The sequence below is a fragment of the Diadema antillarum genome, unplaced genomic scaffold (assembly GCF_040938485.1).
Source record: "Diadema antillarum isolate AM-2024a unplaced genomic scaffold, OU_Dant_1.0 seq00000728_RagTag, whole genome shotgun sequence".
Taxonomy (NCBI): Eukaryota; Metazoa; Echinodermata; class Echinoidea; order Diadematoida; family Diadematidae; genus Diadema; species Diadema antillarum.
In genome coordinates this window covers 346,541-367,736 of record NW_027271630.1, presented here as the reverse complement: position 1 = coordinate 367,736, position 21,196 = coordinate 346,541, and the positions used below count along the sequence as shown (strand labels likewise).

The following is a 21,196-nucleotide window of genomic DNA, read 5'->3' as shown; positions in this document are numbered from 1 at the left end:
GCTTGCTAATGTCTGCTGATACAGCAACAACTGATGAATGTAAACCCAGTGCTCTGCTTATTGCAGCACAATTTAGACTACCAAAAAAAAAGATAATAATAAAAATAGTTATAACATGAATCAACTAATGATTACAAACAGTGAAATGGATCTGCAAAGCATATTTGCAGACCAATTAGAAAAACACATTAAATGCTTCTAAAAATCTGTCAATGTATATGGGAAAGACTTTATATGATCCGAAGGCTCTGACTTAGGAAGAGTGGTCTCTCCTCCCGTTACAAGTCGTCTTTCTCCTCTAATACCCCCCACCCCCCCCCCCCCTCTCTCTCTCTCTCTCTCTCTTGCTCTGTTCTTTTTTATGCATATGGCCAGAGATACAAGTGTCAAATCTTAAAACCATGGAACATGTTACCTACTGGATTTTACAGTACACAGCATACAACAGTCAAGCAATGATTTGACTCTTCTGGTTGGCTGTATACTCAAGGAATTCTTTGATACCAAATACTGGGTCAGATTAAGGAGTAAAATAAAAAAGTTTAACATCCAAATGAAGATCCAGTCATCTGATGACCATCAAATATGCCACCTGAGCTTCCACATGTAGCAAATGGTGCACAATTTATTACTGGCAGGTCACTGGTGGCCTGTCCAACAATTCATAGACCTGGTCTCCTTTATTCTGGTCATTCTTTTACGTCATTCTCTGCAGCAAAAGTTTAAACGTCTTCCTTTTCTCTCCTTTTAATAGAATGAAAGCTTTTCTACAGGTATGAATGCTGCCTCACTCATCCATGGGCTGCCAGTCTCACTGTCTACATCAGCATCACTTTGCAGGTGTCCTCCTCGGTATGCATATTCTTGATTGAACATTCCTGGCACTGCAGCAAACTACAGTGAGATGGGTGCTCTGTCAGTATCTCTTCTGGGTGCTGATGTATAATACTGAAATGAGACAAAAAAGACACATAAGCACACAGAAATCCAGTCACTACACAATGGTGAAGGCTAAAATATAGTGAACTCATAACAAACATTCAGATACGTGAACATAGAGTACATGTATACATTTTCATACTTCCCTATGGTGGTGGCTGAAAAGCTGTTTTTCTGCACTCTGAGTCTGTTCTACTGAAACTGAAGAGAGGCTAAGAAAATATACATTTTGTCTTCAAAAGAACAGATAAGACTCATTGCTAATATAAGACTAAAATATTTTTTTCCCTCCAGTCTTCAGGTTGGCTGCCATTATCCATAATGTCCTTTAAAGGTAAACATATAAATATTCTGGTTCACGAGAAAATATTCTGGTTCACAAGTTATACGAGAAAACTTCGCTCTACATGTATATATCTTAAGTTGGTTTCACATGACTGCTGGGTGTGAATTCCATGTTAACACAAGGCAAGTGCCAAATTGTGTCTCGCCCATTCGCGTACAAGAAATTAATATTTTTCTAACTCCCAGAAGTTCATTGACCTGCCTATGACCCTTGACCTTGTGGTGACCTTCAACTCCCCAAGGGACATTTACCATCCAAGTTTGGTCACAAATGGACAAAGGGATCAAAAGTTATGAGCCATAATCAAAACGCGCCATAAAAACTTAACAATGGGCCCTAAAATTGTGATGACCTTTAATCCCCCAAGGGACATCTACCATCCAAGTTTGGTCACAAACGGACACAGGGATCAAAAGTTCTAAGCCACAATCGAAACGCGCCCTAAAAACTTAACATTGGGCCCTAAAAGTTCGTTGACCCATGTCTGCGACCTTTGACCTTGTGATGACCTTCACCTCCCCAAGGGACATCTACCATCCAAGTTTGGTCACAAACGGACAAAGGGATCAAAAGTTACGAGCCATAATCAAAACGCACCATAAAAACTTAACATTGGGCCCTAAAAGTTCGTTGACCCCTGTATGTGACCTTTGACCTTGTGGTGACCTTCAACTCCCCAAGGGACATCTACCATCCAAGTTTGGTCACAAATAGACTTACGGATCAAAAGTTATGACCCGTAATCAAAACGCGCCCTTAAAACTTAACATTGGGCCCTAAAAGTTCATTGACCCCTGCCTGAGGCCTTTGACCTTTTGGTGACCATCAACTTCCCAAGGGACATCTACCACCCAAGTTTAGTCACAAACGGACTTATGGATCAAAAGTTAGGACCCATAATCGAAATGCGCCCTAAAAACTTAACAATGGGCCCTCAAAGTTCATTGACCCCTGCCTGTGACCTTTGACCTTGTGGTGACCATCAACTCCTCAAGTTACATCTACCATCCAAGTTTGGTCACAAATACACTGACGGATCAAAAGTTATGGCCCATAATCGAAACGCGCCCTAAAAACTTAACATTGGACCCTAAAGTTCATTGACCTCTGCCTGTGACCTTTGACCTTGAGGTGCCCTTCATGTTTTATAAAATGTGTATCCTTTGTATAACCACTCTTCCCTCCAAGTTTGATTGAAACTGAAATCCTCAGTAGAAAGTTATTCAAGTTTTTGTAGCGTTACGGACAGACGACGGACGGACGGACGGACAGACGGACAGACGCCGCAGGCAATCCCTTAGTCTCCCCACATCTCCGGTGGGCTCGACAAAAACTGAAGTCTCTGAAACACAGTACTGTCAATATCAAGTCTCCATCCACAAAGAGTAAAGTAAGAAATTTTCAACTCTCTCAGAACAAATGTAATTTCTCTACTGACTTCCAAGTATTTGTTCAAGAGTTTTCTCTTGTAATTTCCTATAAATAAAACTGAAAAGGTTGTTGATCAAGGGCAAGTTTCACCAACACTGTGAAATTCACAAAGAATTACTACCAAAACCCAACAGCTGCTGAAAGCAGATATAAAGCCACTAACATTTTGCATAACTTATGTATTACACATTTGTACACCTTACACATACAGTGACTACATGTATATTGACAGCACTGTAGACATTTGGACAGTTGAAGACCATAAAGACAGCAGTGAAGAACACACAGCACTGATCATTGAAACATTTTTGCTCTGAAAGCAAATAAAAAGGAGAGAGGGAAGGGAAATGGTAAACTCTTTGTAATGAACAACAAACATCAAGCAGTCTCTGATGTAACATAACTGGAAAAGGAAAATGCCTTGAAAATATACTTTTCTTGATGTGGCACACAAGAGGATTGAAAGACAGAAAACTTCATAGCAATGTAATATCAAGAATCGCTTTACCATTGTTTCCCCTGATAAAGGCATCTCCATATTTATTCTTCAGCTGTCCGTTGACATACTCCTCTGTCTGCTCAAGAGCAATGTTCATGTAGCCGTCCAGACAGGCCAATACTCCTGCAATGGAAGGATACACAGAACTCATTCACAAAAGTCATTTTGATTCTGCAGGGAGACTATGATGGTATAAACAATACATTAAACTTCCCATAAGTCAAACCCACAAAGATGTCCAGTGAACACTAAAGCCAAAACATAGTTCTCATATACCATATGCCTGCACAACTGTCGACTATTGCTAAAAAATGTATACATATAATACATAAGAAATGTGTGAAACACAATTTCAGTTGGGCAACGACAAAAACGCAAAATACATTATTAGCATTTGCTGGAAGTCCACAATCTCAGAGTTTACCCGATCATGGTTACTACATAATTTTTCATATTCATTTTAATCATTAATTTACAAATTGGGTCAAAGCAACATCTATTGATCCTCTGCACTAGAGTGAATCATATACAGCTTGTTGGAATATATGACTACAAGGGCGTGACTGATCATCAGGTACAATGTACAACTGTAGCATTCTACAACATTGTACCTCCCCACAATGCTGAACAGGGCAGTCTCTTCTGGAACAGAAGTCATGTAATAAGGTCAAAATTATCCTACACATTAATCTCAAAATACTCAAAAACAACTCATCATCCTGGCAAATCGTGTCAGCTTTATTGATGGAGATCAAAGCATGAATTCAAATGTAAAAAAACCCCCAAACAAACAAAAAACATAAATAAATCAAAATTGGAATGCACACGTAAAAAAGCACTACACGCATTGCCTAGTACAGTGTACAATAACAATCATATATGCACTAACCTCGGTAATCAACACCAGAGTTGAGTTTGACGACAACTGGTCTGCCAATGATGAGCTTCAGAAAGTCACTTGGGGTCTGCTTCTTGGTACTCATGTTGACTGAATCCTTGGTGGTAGTGAACACTTAACTATGTCTTATGAACTGCTTGCTGGTTATTTGTTCCTTTAAACCACTTACAATATTGAGCTTTACAGCCTGGATGCTGCAGAACAATAGATACTGTATATGAAAAGACAAAGACAAAAACAAAAAACAGAAAAGAAATCACACTAATGAAGAGCATTTCTACCAAAAAAGACTTGTCAGAGATTCCATCTGTGGATTATTTACGTGCAAGTGAATTAGGGGATGTCCAGTTTGCAATGGAGGATATTTGATAAACGACATGTATCTTGTCTAGTCTAAATATCAGTACAGAGCACTCCCGTCATAACGAACACGGTTATAACAAAGTTCCGCTTACAATGAAATAAGAATTCAGACCACAACATTATGCTATTTTTTAAAATTGTTTATTTGTTCAGTTATAGTGAAATTTTGATATACATTGTAACGAAAGAAAACTGCCGGTCCTGAGGACTTTGCTATACAAAGTAACAGGAGTCCACTGTAAAACAAATGGTACATGTACAATGTATGTTCCAACTACAAAAGTTACTGTGCAACACAATGTGTCAAACATGGCAATAAAAATTCACAACGGTCAAGAACATTAGATGAAAGAGTCTAAAAAATTACAATTTCCTACACTTATTCTAGCCCAACCAGACACAGTGCGAAGTGCGGCGTCGCGACACTTTTAGATATTTCAAACAGCTGGTGAGGGCACTGTATTTAAAAGATGTTAATGAAGCGCACACTAATCTAATCTACTCTTTGGTTATCACCGTGTGTTCGCGCATAATTAGCATGTCAATGAGCTGTTTGCAAGGTATAGTGTACATGTACATAAGTCCACAGAGAGCCTTCACAATATTACAAAAAAAATGGCACTTTGTTTGTCTTTCAAGCGCAATCCCCGACCGTCAGGGTTCATCGTTGCAGAATTCAAAATGGCGCGTTGACCACTTAGCAAAATGGAAAAAATGCAAATTATGAGTGCGCATGCGCGGCTGGAAGTGCAGCGATCTACTGCGTGCGTGTGCTCTTTGGTAGCAGCACGCACAGTCTGCTCATGTGAACTCCCGATTATCAGATGTACCGTTTGCTGATACTGATGCTGCAAATAATCTTCATTTTCAGTAAGTTGTGAGATGTGTACAAATTGTATGTCACTCAATCAATATTGATAACATAGCTATGTAGTGTCATTAATGAAGATAACATTTAAATTTAATGAGTTTGACTTTGAGGTGACAAAAAATGATTTCAAGTATCAAAACTCAAAGCGATCGTAAAGCGATCGCTGAGCTCTCTTTGTGTTGTGGGCTGTTCCGGTACAGCCCTGTCGCTATTTATACAGCGACTGACTGGGCTGTGTATCATGTGTATAGTTAAGTCAAGTGTAAATTAGACCGGTAGTCGGTACACATCACTATTTTTATTGTAAATAGGCCTAGATCTAGTGCTTCTATACAGTAAGTATGCTGTAAAGATTTTATGCTACGTTATGCTAGACCTATAGAATTGAGTAAAAAGATATTGTCTTATTGACTAGACCTATATCTCGATCTATAGAGTACTAATGCTAGAGACAGAGTCTAGACCTACATGTACACCATCCGCATCGGTCATAACATCACCTTGACCGAAAGATCGGTCTGTATCTGTCCGTCGGGGAATGTTCCGCGGAGACTACGTCTGGCTTCACGGATCCCCTCCGTCTACGGAGGACAGCGTTAATGGCAAAATATAAAAAGAGTCCTCCGGACAGACGGATCTTTCTGTCTAAACATCACCTACTGTCACAGCACATCAGGTTAGTTCGGAAAGAGCTGCTTCGGGGATTAACACTACCTCATCAAGGTCAGGCTAGGCTATAACTAACGTTAGTATTACTTTAGTAAAGTTTATCAAAGGATCTGGAGCGTTTCTCTGAACTAACATCAATCTGAATATTTGGGACAACGAAGAGCGCCCTTGCATTATTGCTAAGATTCAGTCCGCATTGCATTGTCTGTCACACGTGTGTATAAAAATACCGCCAATTAGAAATTAAGATCACGGTGTGTTATTAGTTATCTTACCTATAAAGTATCAACAGATCAAGCAGTTAGCAGCTGAGGGAAAGTGGAAACTTGAATGCATCTGACACACTTTATTTTTCTTCCCGTTCACTTGATCACTGCACTTTACACGTTGTACGTATTTACAATATACATGCACCGCGCTGCGCTCGCGCTAGCATGCTGTTCGCATTCGGCGCTGTTCGTCACATATATATGAGCACATGTGGTGGAATCTGGAGCGCGAGCGCCTACTCAAAGCTAGAAGAAGGCAGTGAATCAACCTTATTTTTTCCGAACTGGAAATCATTAATTGTTTCGTAATGGGGAAGCTGAATGTCACTATGCTCCGGTATCTCTCCAAGGAGGATTTCCGTGTCCTCACCGCGGTGAGTGATTGGCTGTTAAGTGTTTTCGGTACTTCAGTACGGTAATATTGCACGTTTAGATTACGGCATAGAGGTCTAGACGCTAGTCCCATATGTCCATTTGTGTGTGGGCATGCCGGGTGTGTCATTAAAGGCAGACTTCATCATCAGCTGATCATCGTTGTTCATGTCATCTGTCGGCTCACGATCATCTTTCTCTCGTCCTTTCCTTTTCAATCTGTTCTGCACGTATGGTGCGAAACTACACTAGTGCCGAATTATCATGTCATACAAAGTGAAAAACTAGATAGATTTCAGACAGGATTTAAAAATGTATAGTTTTAGGGGTGGATCCAGGAATTCCGTAAAGAGGGGGCACGTTTACAAAATTAAAGGGGGGGGGCGCACGTACCCCTCCCCCATTTTTTCTTTTGATTTCTTTTGTTTCAACAAAAAATAAAGGGGGGGGGGAGGGCGTGCACCCGATGCGCTCCTCCCTGGATCCCCACTGAGTTTTAGGGGTAAAGATAACTACATGCAGCTGCTGTCGCGAAGTGACAGCGGCTGCACGTCTACTCTCTAGTAGCCTGACCAAGGCCAGACCGCTGTGCAAAGCACAGCAGTCTAACATGTAATATCTCCTCCCCATCAGTCTCCTCCCCACCACTAGAGGGCGGACTCTACAATGGAGTCAGTGATTTCATGGGGGCCGCCATTGTTCCACTTAAAAATGGCGGACTTTGCGTACTAAGTATACTTTTCTACAGCGCGTATTACGCGAACTTCTGAACTTTTACGCGAGTACGCACTTGATTTTGGCTGCTCCTCGGTTGCTCGTTTGCTAGCGTGTAAGCACGAGGGGTGAGCCTACCGCTTCGTTGCCATCCAGTGCTCCTTGCGCTCACACAACAATAGTACAGGGCGTATGAAGACTCCGCACTCTAGCAGTCACTGCGGAAAATCTCTTTGTGTTTAAACGTTGTAAATGACCGTTGCTTTTGATGGCAAGACCACAAAAAATGTCTTTTATTTTGTTTGATTTTAACAGTAATACCACCCACCTATATTGTATTTTGCTGATGGTTGAGTTGAATTTGGTGTTTTGTTGGTATCCAAACCTAATATCTATTGTTGAATTTTTCGGAGTAGATTGTGCGATGATTCACAAAATCAACGAACTACCACAAACGCTCAACCCGAGGTACCATGGTAGCATATTACGTATGCCTGTACATTTCATGTGTTACGTAAAGCTTGTCGTCTTCTACGTACATGTACCATTTCCGCGCGTGCTGCTCTCATGATTTGACGTCACTTCCGCTCCGACTAGCTCATCCACTTCCGCTCCGACTAGCTACGTTTTAGTATAGGAGAGTGATTGCCATTCAATATCACGCAGAAGATGAGGAGTGAAGCAATACGGACGCTTACAGCCCTGATTTTAAGGACGGATTTCGGTTGGTTTTTGACATAGTCTCTAATTTAAAAAAAAACGCATACCGATTATTGAATGATTATCATAGATTATGGGGATTCCTTATATTTTAGTTTTCCACGATTAATAAAGATATTCATGAAGGAAATGTGCAACCACCGTTGAAAAATAACGTCTGCGAAGGAGTAGACGTGCAGCGTGTAGTTAACTCTCTAGTACTAGTAGACGTTGTCATTTTCAGCGGTGGGTGTACATTTCCTTCATGAATATCTTTATTAATTTTAGAAAACTAAAATATAAGGAATCCCCATAATCTATGATATTCATTCAATAATCGGTATGCAATTTTTTTTTCAATTACGTCAAAAACTCACTGAAATCCGTGACTAAAATCAGGTCTGTAAGTGTCCGTATTGCTCACTCCTCATCTTCTGCGTGTTATTTGAATGGCAGTCACTCTCGTAATGAGTCATATACTACAACATAGCGAGTCAGAAATATTCATGAGCTACAGTCACTCTCGTAGACTACAATGCAGCGAGTCGAAAATATTCTTGGGCTAGTCGGAAATATTCATGAGCTAGTCGGAGAGCGGAAGTGACACATGCAAACGTCAAACCATTGCCGGAGCAGCACGCGCAGATACGAGTGCTTTGCGTAACACACAAGACGCACAGGTGCACGGGCGTACGTAAAACGCTACCACTTCGGTTGCTCATGCGTGGTTGTTCATTGATTTTGTGAAGCTCTCGAAGAAAAAGATGCCACCGCACAATCTACTCCGAAAAATTCAACAATATTAAAGGTCTGGATACCAACGAAACACCAAATTCAACTCCACCATCAGCAAAATGCGATGTAGGTGAGTGGTAAAAATTATCTGTATGTTAAAATCAAACAAAATAAAAGACATTTTATGTGATTTTGCCGTCAATAGCGACGGTCGTTTACAATGTTTAAACACTAGTATATGTCAGACTGCTGTGCTCTGTACAGCGGTCTGGTCAGGCTAGGGGTGAAGACAAAAGTTACAAAGTCCTAAGCCCTTGCACAGCCGTTGATGATCCTCCTTCCCATTGATGGATTACTGATTAGAACAGAGTATTCTTGTGTTGAATATTTGAGGTAGAATGGACAACTCAGCTATTTAACTAATGTTTATGTTCATGTTCTTGTTAAAACTGTATTTTAATTGAATACAATGTTATCACTAAAATCAGTATAATCATTTTGTCTTCAAATTTTTATCATTTATGTACATGTCATAGCTTGAAATGGGGATGAAGAACCATGAAATTGTGCCACCAAATCTGGTAGCAGTGATTGCTAACCTGCGTCACGGAGGATGCCACAAGGTTTTGAAGGAACTGGTGCGGAACAAGCTCATTGCATGGGAGCATGGGAAAGGTACCAGTATTCAGGAGTTGCACTGAACATGTACACTGTGTCCATCTCTAGCATTAGATTCTTTTGATCAATACTTGGTACTCTGGTTTCACATTGTATATTGAAGTATAAAGGACTAAGATTATACATGGTGTCCATGATAAATGGAATGGAACATTTATGAGGAATATTAATGCATGTTTCTTAAAAATACCACAGTGAGTAAATATTGTCATTTTGATGGGAAAAAAATGTGAAGTACCAGTAGAAGAAGATACGTCAGCTTAAGGAAGGTTCCCTTCAGCTACTATCGCAGCCAGATGGCACCTATGGACACAATTGTCCTTCTGTGAACTTTGTGACACAGCATGATTATTATTATTAATGGCGAATTGATGCTGCCATAGTCGAGGACAAAATATGTTGCCGGGGATGCACTTGTGTTCTCACAAAAACCATGTGATATGTCAAAATGACAAGTTTCTTCAATGTTTTTTTTTTTTTTAACTTTAATGGACTAATTTGTTAACTTGCATAATACCGGTACTTTATTACTTACAATCATGTATGAAAATTATGTTGGTTCTCAATGTAGATATGTATGAGACTGTAGTCAGGGCATTCATGTTTGGACCATCTTGTCCAATTGGGCATCGATGCAAAGATCCTCACAATTTAAGCATTCTAGTGCCCATTCATTACACTAGCATGGCAGAATTTTAGTTGTCTTAATGTCAGGGGCATGCAGGCAAGAGTGTTTGTTATAACATTTTGTCCTTTGTTGCTGAATATGTGTAAACATTGAGTGGAATTGGAACAGTAGTGCATGTACATCATGTCTATATGTCTCTACTCCTCTTCCATCTCTCTTTTCCTCTCTCACCTACTTTTTTGCCTCTTGAATATGTACTGTATGTGTAACTTCAATGTACATGTTTGTTTCTTGCTCATAGCTGCCACTACCATTCCCACACATTTTGTCCCCATTTCCCCATCCTTGTCCAAATCTCTCACCTCATTTCACGTTTGTTCAGTGTCTGGTTACAGACTGACATACCCAGGATATGACTACCTGGCACTGAAGGCTTTGGCAGCTCGAAACTCCGTCACATCTGTTGGAAATCAGATAGGAGTGGGCAAAGAATCAGGTGAGGAAACCAATCTGTCAGGTACCCCGCACGCAAGGCTGGCATAACAGGTGCTGCAGCTTGTTAAGCTGGAGCTACTAGCTTGGACAGACACTGTTGTGAATGTATGTAAACACAACAACAATGAAAAAGCAAGAACTTGTAGCTGTATGTATGCTAATACTTTGTTAGTTGAGGGCTTGCCTTGCAGAGTGAGATTTTAATACATAAAAAGAAGTCATATGCAGCAGAAATTTGTTTCTTTCAATTCATAAGTCTAGCATTGCAGTCTCATATCAATGTGGCCCTGTGGGATTGCTTAGATATATCATAGTTCATGACAGAACAGTTCAAACCAACTTCGACAAAAATAAAACCTCTTAACCCGTTGAGGACGAGTCCGGAGTATACTCGGGCAAGTGTCTATGGGAAATGTAGCAAAATCAAACTGTCCTCAATGGGTTAATTAAAGTTGAGTACATGCTACAACTACATGTAACTGCACAATTTATGCTGAAGAGATGGTCAATTTAATAATTGACTAGTAATGTTATGATGTGCTTCTGTACTTAACAGATATCTACATAGTGGCAAATGAAGAGGATGAGCAGCTTGCACTAAAGCTACACAGGTGAGAAAATGTAACAGTGGTCAGTGTCCCTCTGTTTGCATTTGTTACATACTCAAAGGGCTGCATCACTTCAGTGATCCCTCGCATTTTAATATCCCCAAGTTGAATTATCCTTCGGGTATATGTCAGATTTAAGTGTGCGCATGTGTCACACACACACACAGCAATAGCTTCTGACCACACAAGCATTGAGAATTAAGGGTTTCTTGGACGAACACTGTACTGGGGCTTTCTATAGCTCAGTCGGAGGTCTTGGGTTCAAATCCTGGTGGAATCCCATTTTCTTTGCTCAGTTTTCCCATTCCAATAAATTGTCAGTTATTTGATGTGAACATTTTAAGTGAATGGAAGTGTCTTGACACAGACTTCTACCATGAAACTACATCTCTTTGCATGCTGACCATTCCTCCGTGTCCATTTTTTATCTGAATATGTGGTGTTCTCTGTAATGGTTATTTGCCAATCATATAAAACCACTGTCTCACAATGGCAATATATTCTGTATATCGTAGACCTATTGGAAGAATAGTGTGAAATAGCTGAGGCATACAAGTCGCCATAGCCATATTTCTAGGTTTACAATTTTGTATCTAGTAGACTTGTCTCTGTCTCTGTCATTGAAGCCAACAGATTTTAATAGCTGTGATAACCTCCTGTAGAAACAGTCAGTGGTGTACCAAGAGTTGCATTTGATATGTCTTTCTATGTTGTGTCTTGATTGTGACCAGACAGTATTTTACATCATGTCCTGAAAAACCTGAAGAATTATTTATAAAAAGACATGGACTTATTCCAGTGTATCCTCAGTGAGATTAATAAATCACGTGTCTACAATGTTATGGTAATGAGCTAGTCTATACTGTTCCTTGCACATTTATTATTCCAAGATTGGGAAGGACTTCTTTCAGGAAGTTGAAAGAAAAGCGGGATTATCTGGGCAAGCGGAGAAGTGCATCATGGCTCTACCTGTCTCGCCTTGCTGCTATGAAAGAGTTTGCTTTCATGAAGGTAAATCTAGAAGGCAATAAAGCCACAAAGACACATTTTCTGGTAATTCAGTCTCCTGTAGAATGTTGATCAAATATTTGTTGAAGCTGTTTTAACATATTTATTCAGTTGTCCTCTGAAGTCATAATTACACCCATAAATGAGTACTTCAAAAATGTCAAAGAAATGGATTTTGATTGATAATGAATTGTGCTGTAGAACATCTGTAGAGGAAGGAAAACAAAGGACAAGCTGATGGAAAGAAAGTGGTCTGAAGCAATTTCTTGATCTTCTTGAATCAGCTATTGAAGTTAAACAATAGTACACTGTACTCAGCACTACATTGCACTCCTGTTCAAATGAACACTGTTATAATGAAGTTTTTGTTAACAATGAAGTAATATTCAAGTCCAAGAATTATCATGTATAACATATATTGTATCTCTATGTACTTTACTGTTTGGCTACAACAACATTTCAATATATCAAACAAAAACTGCCAGTCCTGAGGACGTCATTATAGGAGTTGCCTGTACTCTATTGGGCAATATTTTAACTTCATATGCTCATTTTATTTTTGCTGTAATAAAAAAAAAAAACAATAATAGTTTCTCTTCTGTGATAAAAATATTTTAGATTTCAATCACATATTGTACTAAACTTCACATTGATATACTTCCCAACCCTAATGTTTATAGATAAGTCAATTAAAAAATTTGTTTTCAAATTAGCTGTTTATGCAGAAATTATTATTACCATGCTGTGATGTTTTACTGTGATTTTGTAGTCATTGCTTCGGGTCAGATATACTTGTACTAATTGAGTACATTGTAACTAAACATGTCCCTACTCTCACACTGTAAAGCACTGTTGATCATAATTTTCAGGCACTATTTGACCATGGCTTCCCTGTACCAAAACCTGTGGACTTCAACAGGCACTGTGTGGTCATGGAGCTGATAAATGCCTACCCTCTGTAAGCTGAGACTTCTTGTTTTCATAACCATGTGATTCAACACTCATCTGATTGTATATCCTGTTACTTTATCTCTGAATGTCTGTGTGTGTTGGAGTGTGATCACCAACATTATGTACATATATACAGAGCTGCCAAGTCTCCCTGATTCTGCAGGAGTCTCCCTGAAAATGTCAAAATCTGTTCATGTCTGAATAAGAGAATTTTATCTCCCTGATTTGGAAATAATTCAGCTGTTCATTGAAATGCATGTAACACACAGATATCTCCCTGATTGCTGTGTGGAATCTCCCTGATTTGGATGAGGGAATGTCGGCAGACCTGCATATATATCTTCAAGAGGCAGGATGGTTTCATTCATTTTTGTCTTGAGTGCAGTCTCACTGGCAAATTGTTCCAAATAAGTCATACTTATGAGCTTTGCTCTTGAGAAAATTAGATGAATTTCTATGGCTGTAAAAGAACTGAAGCTGGATTTTCAAAGCCAGAGAGGAAAACTTGAAAGTTGACTAGGTTTAACATTGACTTTTAAAATTCTTGGTAGTTAATTGAATCTGTATTTGCAAACACAGTGTAGGATATCTCAAGATTTGCAAAAGAGATCATTTGCTACAAATTTATATAAAAATTGAGATATCCAATATCCACTCCCGGAATTGTAATGGTCTTTTAACCCTCACTGTGCTTTCTGTACCAATTATCACAGTTGCTTTTCACACTCATCACTTAGCACAGCTGTCATGCGGCTGGGTGTTAGTAATTACAGGTAACAGAGTTGTAATCCTTCTAATACCATACTTAACATTTTCACACCAATGTTAGAATGTTTATCTTAGATGGTGGACAAATTTTGCAGGGAGAGAAAAAAAGATGTGTAAAGAATTGAAATCAACAACAGGTGATTGGAGACTGTAACAATGTTGTGGTCATTTTGACAGCAACCAAGTGCACTCCCTGGAAGACCCCGCCTCCGTCTATGATGACCTTATGAGCCTCATTGTCAGACTGGCCAATCATGGCCTGATCCATGGCGACTTCAATGAATTCAATTTGATGATGGACGATCAGGATCGTGTGACCCTCATTGACTTTCCCCAGATGGTGTCCACGTCACATCCTAATGCAGAATGGTAAGGGGGGGGGGGATAAGCTTCATTCTCCAGTGAGTAGTCATACTTGTCTGTGCATTGTGATAATACTAGAGCTAATACCAGTAGTGACATTACTAGTACTGCTTCTACTACTATGACATGTAATAATGATGATGTCAATATCAAGCCCCCGTTCCACTATGCCGTTCTCGCTACGATTTGACAATTTTCTCAGGTCGGGAAGGATCGGGTAAAACCTGAGCCGATCTGGACACAGTACGATGTTAGAACGCTCTAAGTACGCTGCAGTTACGACTACCAAGTGCTTGCTACGCTCTTACTACGATGATCGGAAATTAGACATTGCGATCTCTGCCGCTGCCGGTACGCTTTAGAACGATGTAGCTACGCTGTTAGTGCGATTTTGCCGATGTTATCCGATCAATGCACGCTGTATCTACGCTCTGAACGATCTATACGATCTTATCACGCTGTTACCCCGTTCAGAGAGCTGAAAAGTGCCCGATGTGCCCCGATGTATCCCGATTCGACTGTGGGTCAGCAGTCAGTCAACTTATTAGCATGCAGAACCGAAGAAATATACTGTGGACCTCGAAGATTCATTCTTCTTTTTTTACTTTTGATTTTCAAAGTTGTTGTTGCTTCGTTATTCTCACTACTCTTTCTTCATCAGCGAGCCCGTGCTTCTGTGCCTCCATTGCCCTGGTTATGACCCACCATTCCCCTCTCCTCTCCCCTCCCCCCCCCCCCCCCCCCCCTTGTCCACCTCGGACTTACTACCTTCTTCACTACTATATCTTTCTATCCTCTCATCAATTTTTTCCTTACAAGAGAGCCGCCATGTGTTTGTTAATGTGCGTCCGTATGTGTGCATGTATATGTGTGTATTACTCTGTCTGTCTTTTTTTTTTGCTACCGCTAAGAGCTCTTAGGGAAGTTTGTTGTTGTTGTTTTTTGCAATTATATATTTTTCTCTATGAGGGGACTGCATTCTAATACTACAAGCTCTGCTTTTTAGCAGTCCCCTCCATTTCCAGCAATATTTTGTATGCATTTACCACAGTGACGTAACTGTTATTTGTATCTCTGTTGATAATTTGCCTGTATCTCTTTTACAATGTTATTCTGTTCATCGCATTGTGGTACTGATTTCATGACGTCTGTGTATATGAGCGTTTCTTTGTATTTTTTATCATTTGTTTGTTGGAAGTGAAATAAATCAACTTGAACTTGAACTTGAAGAGCCTCCTCAACTCATGGTTCTTTTGCAGCAATGCATTGTATAAACAAAGACGTGCTGATTTTTCAAAGGATTTTTCTTGATGTCCTTGCTTTTATAGTCCGTCTTCCTCCAGTTGTAGATGATTTCATATTCTTCAAAATTCTGCTATGTCTTCTTCCTCCTCTTTCAGCATCACGTGCAGTCTCTCTTTCTTCGCCTTTTGGGTAGCTGCTTCGCTGCTTTCTTCTCTTCTTTTTCTTCATCTCTTCTTCTTCTTCGAAAATTACAGCTAAAATTACTTCCCGTTCTTGTGCCGATGTTACTACGCTCAGAAAGACCTTGTTACGCTCATCCCGCTGCGTTTACGCCGTCATTACGCTCTCCCCGCTGCGTTTACGCTGTCACTACGCTCTCCCCGCTTGCCGTACGATTAAAAATATGTCAATTTTGATCGGGAAGATCGGGAAGAAATTTTGAACCGGTTCAAAATTTCTTCCCGATCTGAAAAACTGCCCGCTCCAACCCCGACCTCTACACGCTGCTGCTACGATGCTTCCGATCCCCGTACGCTTTTGCCGCTCTCTCCCGATCTGCTAGATCGGGACAGATCGGGGTCCAAATCGTGATAGTGGAACGGGGGCTTCAGTGTCGATGATGACAGTATTGATTTGATAATGGTCATAATGCTGTCAATCTTCTTTATGCCACTCCTCTTAAATCCCCTGGGGTACACCTCAGTAATCATGGTAAATGTTTGATGAAGCACCCTTGATCTGCATCCTGTTAACAAGATAAAAAGTGAGCCAATCATACACGATGCCACTAATGCCAAATCTCTGTCATAGTCACGGTGGGAGAATATTGTGGTCTACAGTGTCACAGGCAGCACTATGTATACCGTATATAGTGAAGGAGGGCAAGCATAGCTTCTCTTTATGAATCCAAGGCTAAAAGAATTTCATTGTGGACCTGTAGAAGAGCAGTTTCCACATTATGATCTTTCTTATAGGGCAATCGTGTTGAAATAGTGGAGGCATACTCAGGAAGGTAATTGTTTATGTGCTCTATTTTGTTGGTTCACCATGTTTTAGAGGAATACCAGGTACATGTAACTGAAATGTGAGATGTGTAATGTTTAAATTTCTGAACAACTTTTCTTACTTGGCCATTATCATATTTTGATTGCATAGGTACTTTGACCGTGATGTGCAATGTGTAAAGGATTTCTTCAGCCGGAGGTTTAACTATGAGAGTGAACTCTTTCCCAAGTTCTCTGATATCACGTAAGTCATGGCACCTCACTTACCTTGTAATGCGGTATGTTAGAGACACGCATTCGTGCCCAGATGAGTAGGGTGCAATGTTGCAACTTTTGAAGTACAATTGTATATCGTTGAAAATCAGATATTTTGTCTTAAAAACATGTACTAAGGATGAATAGTTATGTAAATACCTGTAGAGAATAGAATTAATGTGAGTTGCAGAGTGAATTTATGACAATTGTCTAAAGAACATTTCATTGATGGTTAAAGGGTGTGTAGCCCTACAGTTCTGGTTGAGGTGAGGATTTAGCTTTTAACATTTTACGAGATATTCAGAAACCACTCTATGAGATGTCAAAGAGCATGCAATTCTAAGGGGTATCGAAAGTTTATTTGATGAAAATCGGTTTTGAAATGGCCGAGATATCTAAAAACAAGGTGAAACAAAGAGATCCTAATAAAAGGTATGGCCTGTCGCCTTTTATTATTATCATCACTTTTTTTGGATATCTCAGCCATTTGAAAACCAATTTTCATCAAATAAACATTGAATATTTCTTAAAATTACACGCTCTTTCATATTTCATTAGAGGTTTCTCATTATCTCACTTAGGAATGTTCAAAACATGAATCCCCACCTCAACCAGTACTGTACAGTCCCTTTAATGCTAATACATGGTAACCTGATAAATGAGTTAATGCATTGTGAATTTTTTTTTAATTATTGTTATTTTTTTTTTGCATGGTCAAGAAACTTGTTTGGTATTAGAGATTTGAATATTTCAGTCACACAGCCACAAATATCAGTAGAGATTAATTTACTTAATTTGCTCATTGCTATGTGCCATCATCACAGTTCTTGTGCAGGATCTTGGCAATTTTTCAATTATTGTTATTGTACTAATCACTTTGATTTGCTTTGTCATACTCATGCACGTCTTGTAGCTGTGAGAGAACACTTGATGTGGAGGTGGCTGCCAGTGGGTTCTCTAAGGAGATGGAGGATTCCCTACAGGAGGTAACTCATGATCTAAACAGACATGTTATCTTTCTTCACCAAACATACAAACTGGTTTTAAGTTTACACCATTTGCAAATGGATCAGTGAATTTATAAAGCTGTGCTTAAGTAAGACAACATGTCTTCATATTTAAGAATGTACTTTCACATGAAATAATTTCCTTCTTCAAGGTTTTGGCAAGCAAAATCACACTAACTAAACCTTCTGTTCAAGTAGGCATGAGAATTGTAATATTGACCCACAAATCCATTAATGGGGAGTGAAATCAAAAGTTTACATGTAGGGATTGAGTGAATGGTGAACTATAAGGACATCGAGAGAACATAGTGCAGTTTAAAGGGACTGTACAGTACTGGTTGAGGTGGCGATTCATGATTTGAAGTGAGATAATGAGAAACCTCTTTATATGAAATATGAAAGAGCATGTAATTTTAAGAAGGATTCAATGTTTATTTGATGAAAATTGGTTTTCAAATGGCTGAGATATCAAAAAAAGTGATAATGATAAAAGGCGACATGCCACAACTTTATTAGGATCTCTTTGTTTCACCTTGTTTTTGGATATCTCAGCCATTTCAAAACCGATTTTCATCAAATAAACTTTTGATACCCTGTAGAATCGCATGCTCTTTGACATCTCACAGAGTGGTTTCTGAATATCTCGCAAAACGTAAAAAGCTAAATCCTCACCTCGACCAGAACTGTACACACCCTTTAAAGGTCATCTGAGGATCCTTTGAAAACTGTAGAATTTGTAAAATTTTGGTACCATTATTGCTGGATAAGAAGGCAGCAGCAATTTATGATGTGACATTACGATGATTTAAAGAGATTTCAACATATTTTCATTTTTCTAGCATAATGACAGAACACTTTGCTTTTAATGCACAAGCACCTCTTTCAGAATGCAGAGCAAATGATATTGCCCTCCACATGTCAGTAACAGTGGAAGGAATGTGTACTTTTCATTTTAAAAAAAATGTGGAATTCTCTAAATTTCCATTATATTGTTGCCCTACTATGACATCACAAAATGTGGTCTTTTTATCCAGCGATGGCAGTGCCAAAACTTTAAATTCATACCTTTTCAGCAGATTGTCTGATTTTCCTTAAACTTCATTGAGGTGGTCTACCAACATTTCTGTATTCATTGAATTTACATTTATATTTGGGTCAAGTCCACTCAAAACTATCATCTGTGAGACTCTGTATTTGCTTGATACTCCTGTCTTTCATTCTGAAAGGGCACAGCTGCTCTGAAAGATGACTCCACTGATGAAGATGCTGAAGAAGAGGAGGAAGAAAGTGATCAACAAGAAGATGATCAGGAGGAAGACTTAAAGACAGGGAAGCAGGAGGCAGAAAACATGGAGGAGAGATTGGAATGCACCAAAACTTCCCAGGACTGTGCTCTGCTACTTGCAGAAAGTGGAGATGCCGAAAGTGGGGCAGATTCTGCTGCAGGTACCACAAGGAAATCCACGTCTGGGACTGAAGAGGGTCATCCAGCAGGAGATGGCAGATTGACAGGTGATGTAGACAGTGATGTGGATGACAGTGATGGTGAGATGGAAGATGACCTCCAGGACATTGCTGCATTCAATAGGAACTACCGACCGCACAGGAGTGAGGCAAGTATGTCTCATGTAAACTCGCACTCTCGGAACATCCGCTGTCGGAACAGTGACAGCGTAAGCTCACACACCTCAACCACCTCCACAATCGACCCATCTATGGTGAGGGCAAAGGTCAAGCGCAACATGCAGAAGAAGCAGAAGTCGGCAGAGAGGCGGAAACTGGCCAAGAAGGGAGAAGCGGCCCAAACAACAGCAAAGAGGAGAGAAAATTCTGACAATGTCAAACAAAGTGTCAGCTCTCTGTGGTACTAACCACTAGTCTTACATACTGTTTGTCGGTGTGCGTTGAACTGTGAACACCATTATTAGAACATTGCTCATGAATGCCTCAAAAAGGAAACACAGTCAACTCAGGGTTAGGCTGTGGGAATTTATATCAATTTAAACATTGCTGCCTAAATTGGAAATCTGAATACCAAGATGTTCTATTTTCAACCGCCCTTTTTGACAATAAGGTCATGTTATACTAGGGAACCACCAAGTAATGAGATTATGTAGTTGGATACTAAACAAGAAATGCCTTTTAAGAAGGTATTGTCGTATCTCAATGCTGCACACTGGCACTGGTCCGACGGTCCCTGACCAGTAACTTTGTTAGAAATGGACAAGTAAAAAGTGGAAAAACTGGGTACCTACTTGTCTGACCTGTCTAAATGGGTTATTGTGCAGACCTACTTAACCCCATATTAATGTGTAGTTTACAGGGAAAATGGCATGCGTAATGATGTGTTTATGTACTTAGCAGGAGTACCAGTTCAATACTTTGAGTAACCAAGTTTTCTGCAAGTTACATTTTTTTAACATGTCAGTCCAATTAGCTTATTATACGTACATTGTTGTAGAGCAGATGATGTGTGGTATCATTTACATGAATGTGTGCAGTTATTTATTGCAATAGATCATGAGCCAAATTTAAGAGTTCAATGTATAAGAGAGAAGTTTGGAGAAGTTTCAGAGAAGTTGAATACATTGAATATTCAACAAGTTTGATTTGTTTCCAAGAATTATGCAAATAACCTAGACTTTCCCTTGAGTACAGATAAGAGTTAGCATGAGATAACAGATGGGAAATTCATGTTTAGCTGACTGTCTTTCCTCAGTCTCTCAGTGTCATCGGAGTTTATGTTTCCTTGGCACTCAGAAATTAAGTACAGTAGACCTTGCACAAGTCGACATATGCAGGAAGTGAGAAAATTTTGACTTATGAGAATGTTGACGTACACACCCTTACACGGAGGAAGATGTATCTTCAGTCACCGCCAGTTCATTGCTGATATCATGATTGCTTGAAATTTAAAGACTAACTAAAATGGTTTCAAAATTACAGTGCCTACATAAAATGTGTGTGTTACATCAAATGATTTTCAACATCTACTTAGACTATACACCCTATGTAAGAAGAATAATTCATCACTTTAAATATTTTCATGCACTGGATGTAATTTTTGTATAAAGAGTTGCATCACATGTGCAACCCCATGAAATGGTTTGAACATGGCAACAAATGTGGTTGGAGAAAACCAAATTTTATCAACAAGCCAATAATCACAATAACACTAGACTTTAACTCACATAGGCTCTGAACTCAACAAACTTACAATTAGACCCACCTTCAAGGGTTGTGAGTAGTCTGCAAGGGAGAAATATTTACCTTAACCTTAATCAGGCTGGACTTCTTTGCCTATGCTAAATCCACATTCCACCCCCCTCCCCCACGAGATCTAAGCTATCAGCAGTGCGATCATGACAAAATTTGGCATGC

General features: G+C 39.5%; 2 protein-coding genes across 2 annotated transcripts; one reads left to right on the top strand and one right to left on the bottom strand.

Annotated features, from left to right (window-relative positions):
* Positions 1 to 681: 681 nt before the first annotated feature.
* LOC139738197 (U6 snRNA-associated Sm-like protein LSm6) lies at positions 682 to 6,329 on the bottom strand. The gene is made up of 4 exons (XM_071648857.1): positions 6,292 to 6,329; positions 4,105 to 4,324; positions 3,225 to 3,338; positions 682 to 948 (listed from the first exon to the last, which is right to left on the bottom strand). The coding sequence occupies exons 2-4, from the start codon at positions 4,196 to 4,198 to the stop codon at positions 917 to 919; spliced, it is 240 nt and encodes a 79-aa protein (XP_071504958.1). The 5' UTR covers positions 4,199 to 4,324; positions 6,292 to 6,329; the 3' UTR covers positions 682 to 916.
* A 264-nt stretch (positions 6,330 to 6,593) lies between these two features.
* LOC139738183 (uncharacterized) lies at positions 6,594 to 21,196 on the top strand. Its single transcript, XM_071648842.1, has 10 exons — positions 6,594 to 6,659; positions 9,342 to 9,480; positions 10,494 to 10,607; positions 11,163 to 11,217; positions 12,105 to 12,225; positions 13,092 to 13,180; positions 14,119 to 14,310; positions 16,705 to 16,797; positions 17,722 to 17,794; positions 19,042 to 21,196. Exons 1-10 carry the CDS (start codon positions 6,594 to 6,596, stop codon positions 19,684 to 19,686), a joined length of 1,587 nt encoding a protein of 528 aa, XP_071504943.1. The 3' UTR covers positions 19,687 to 21,196.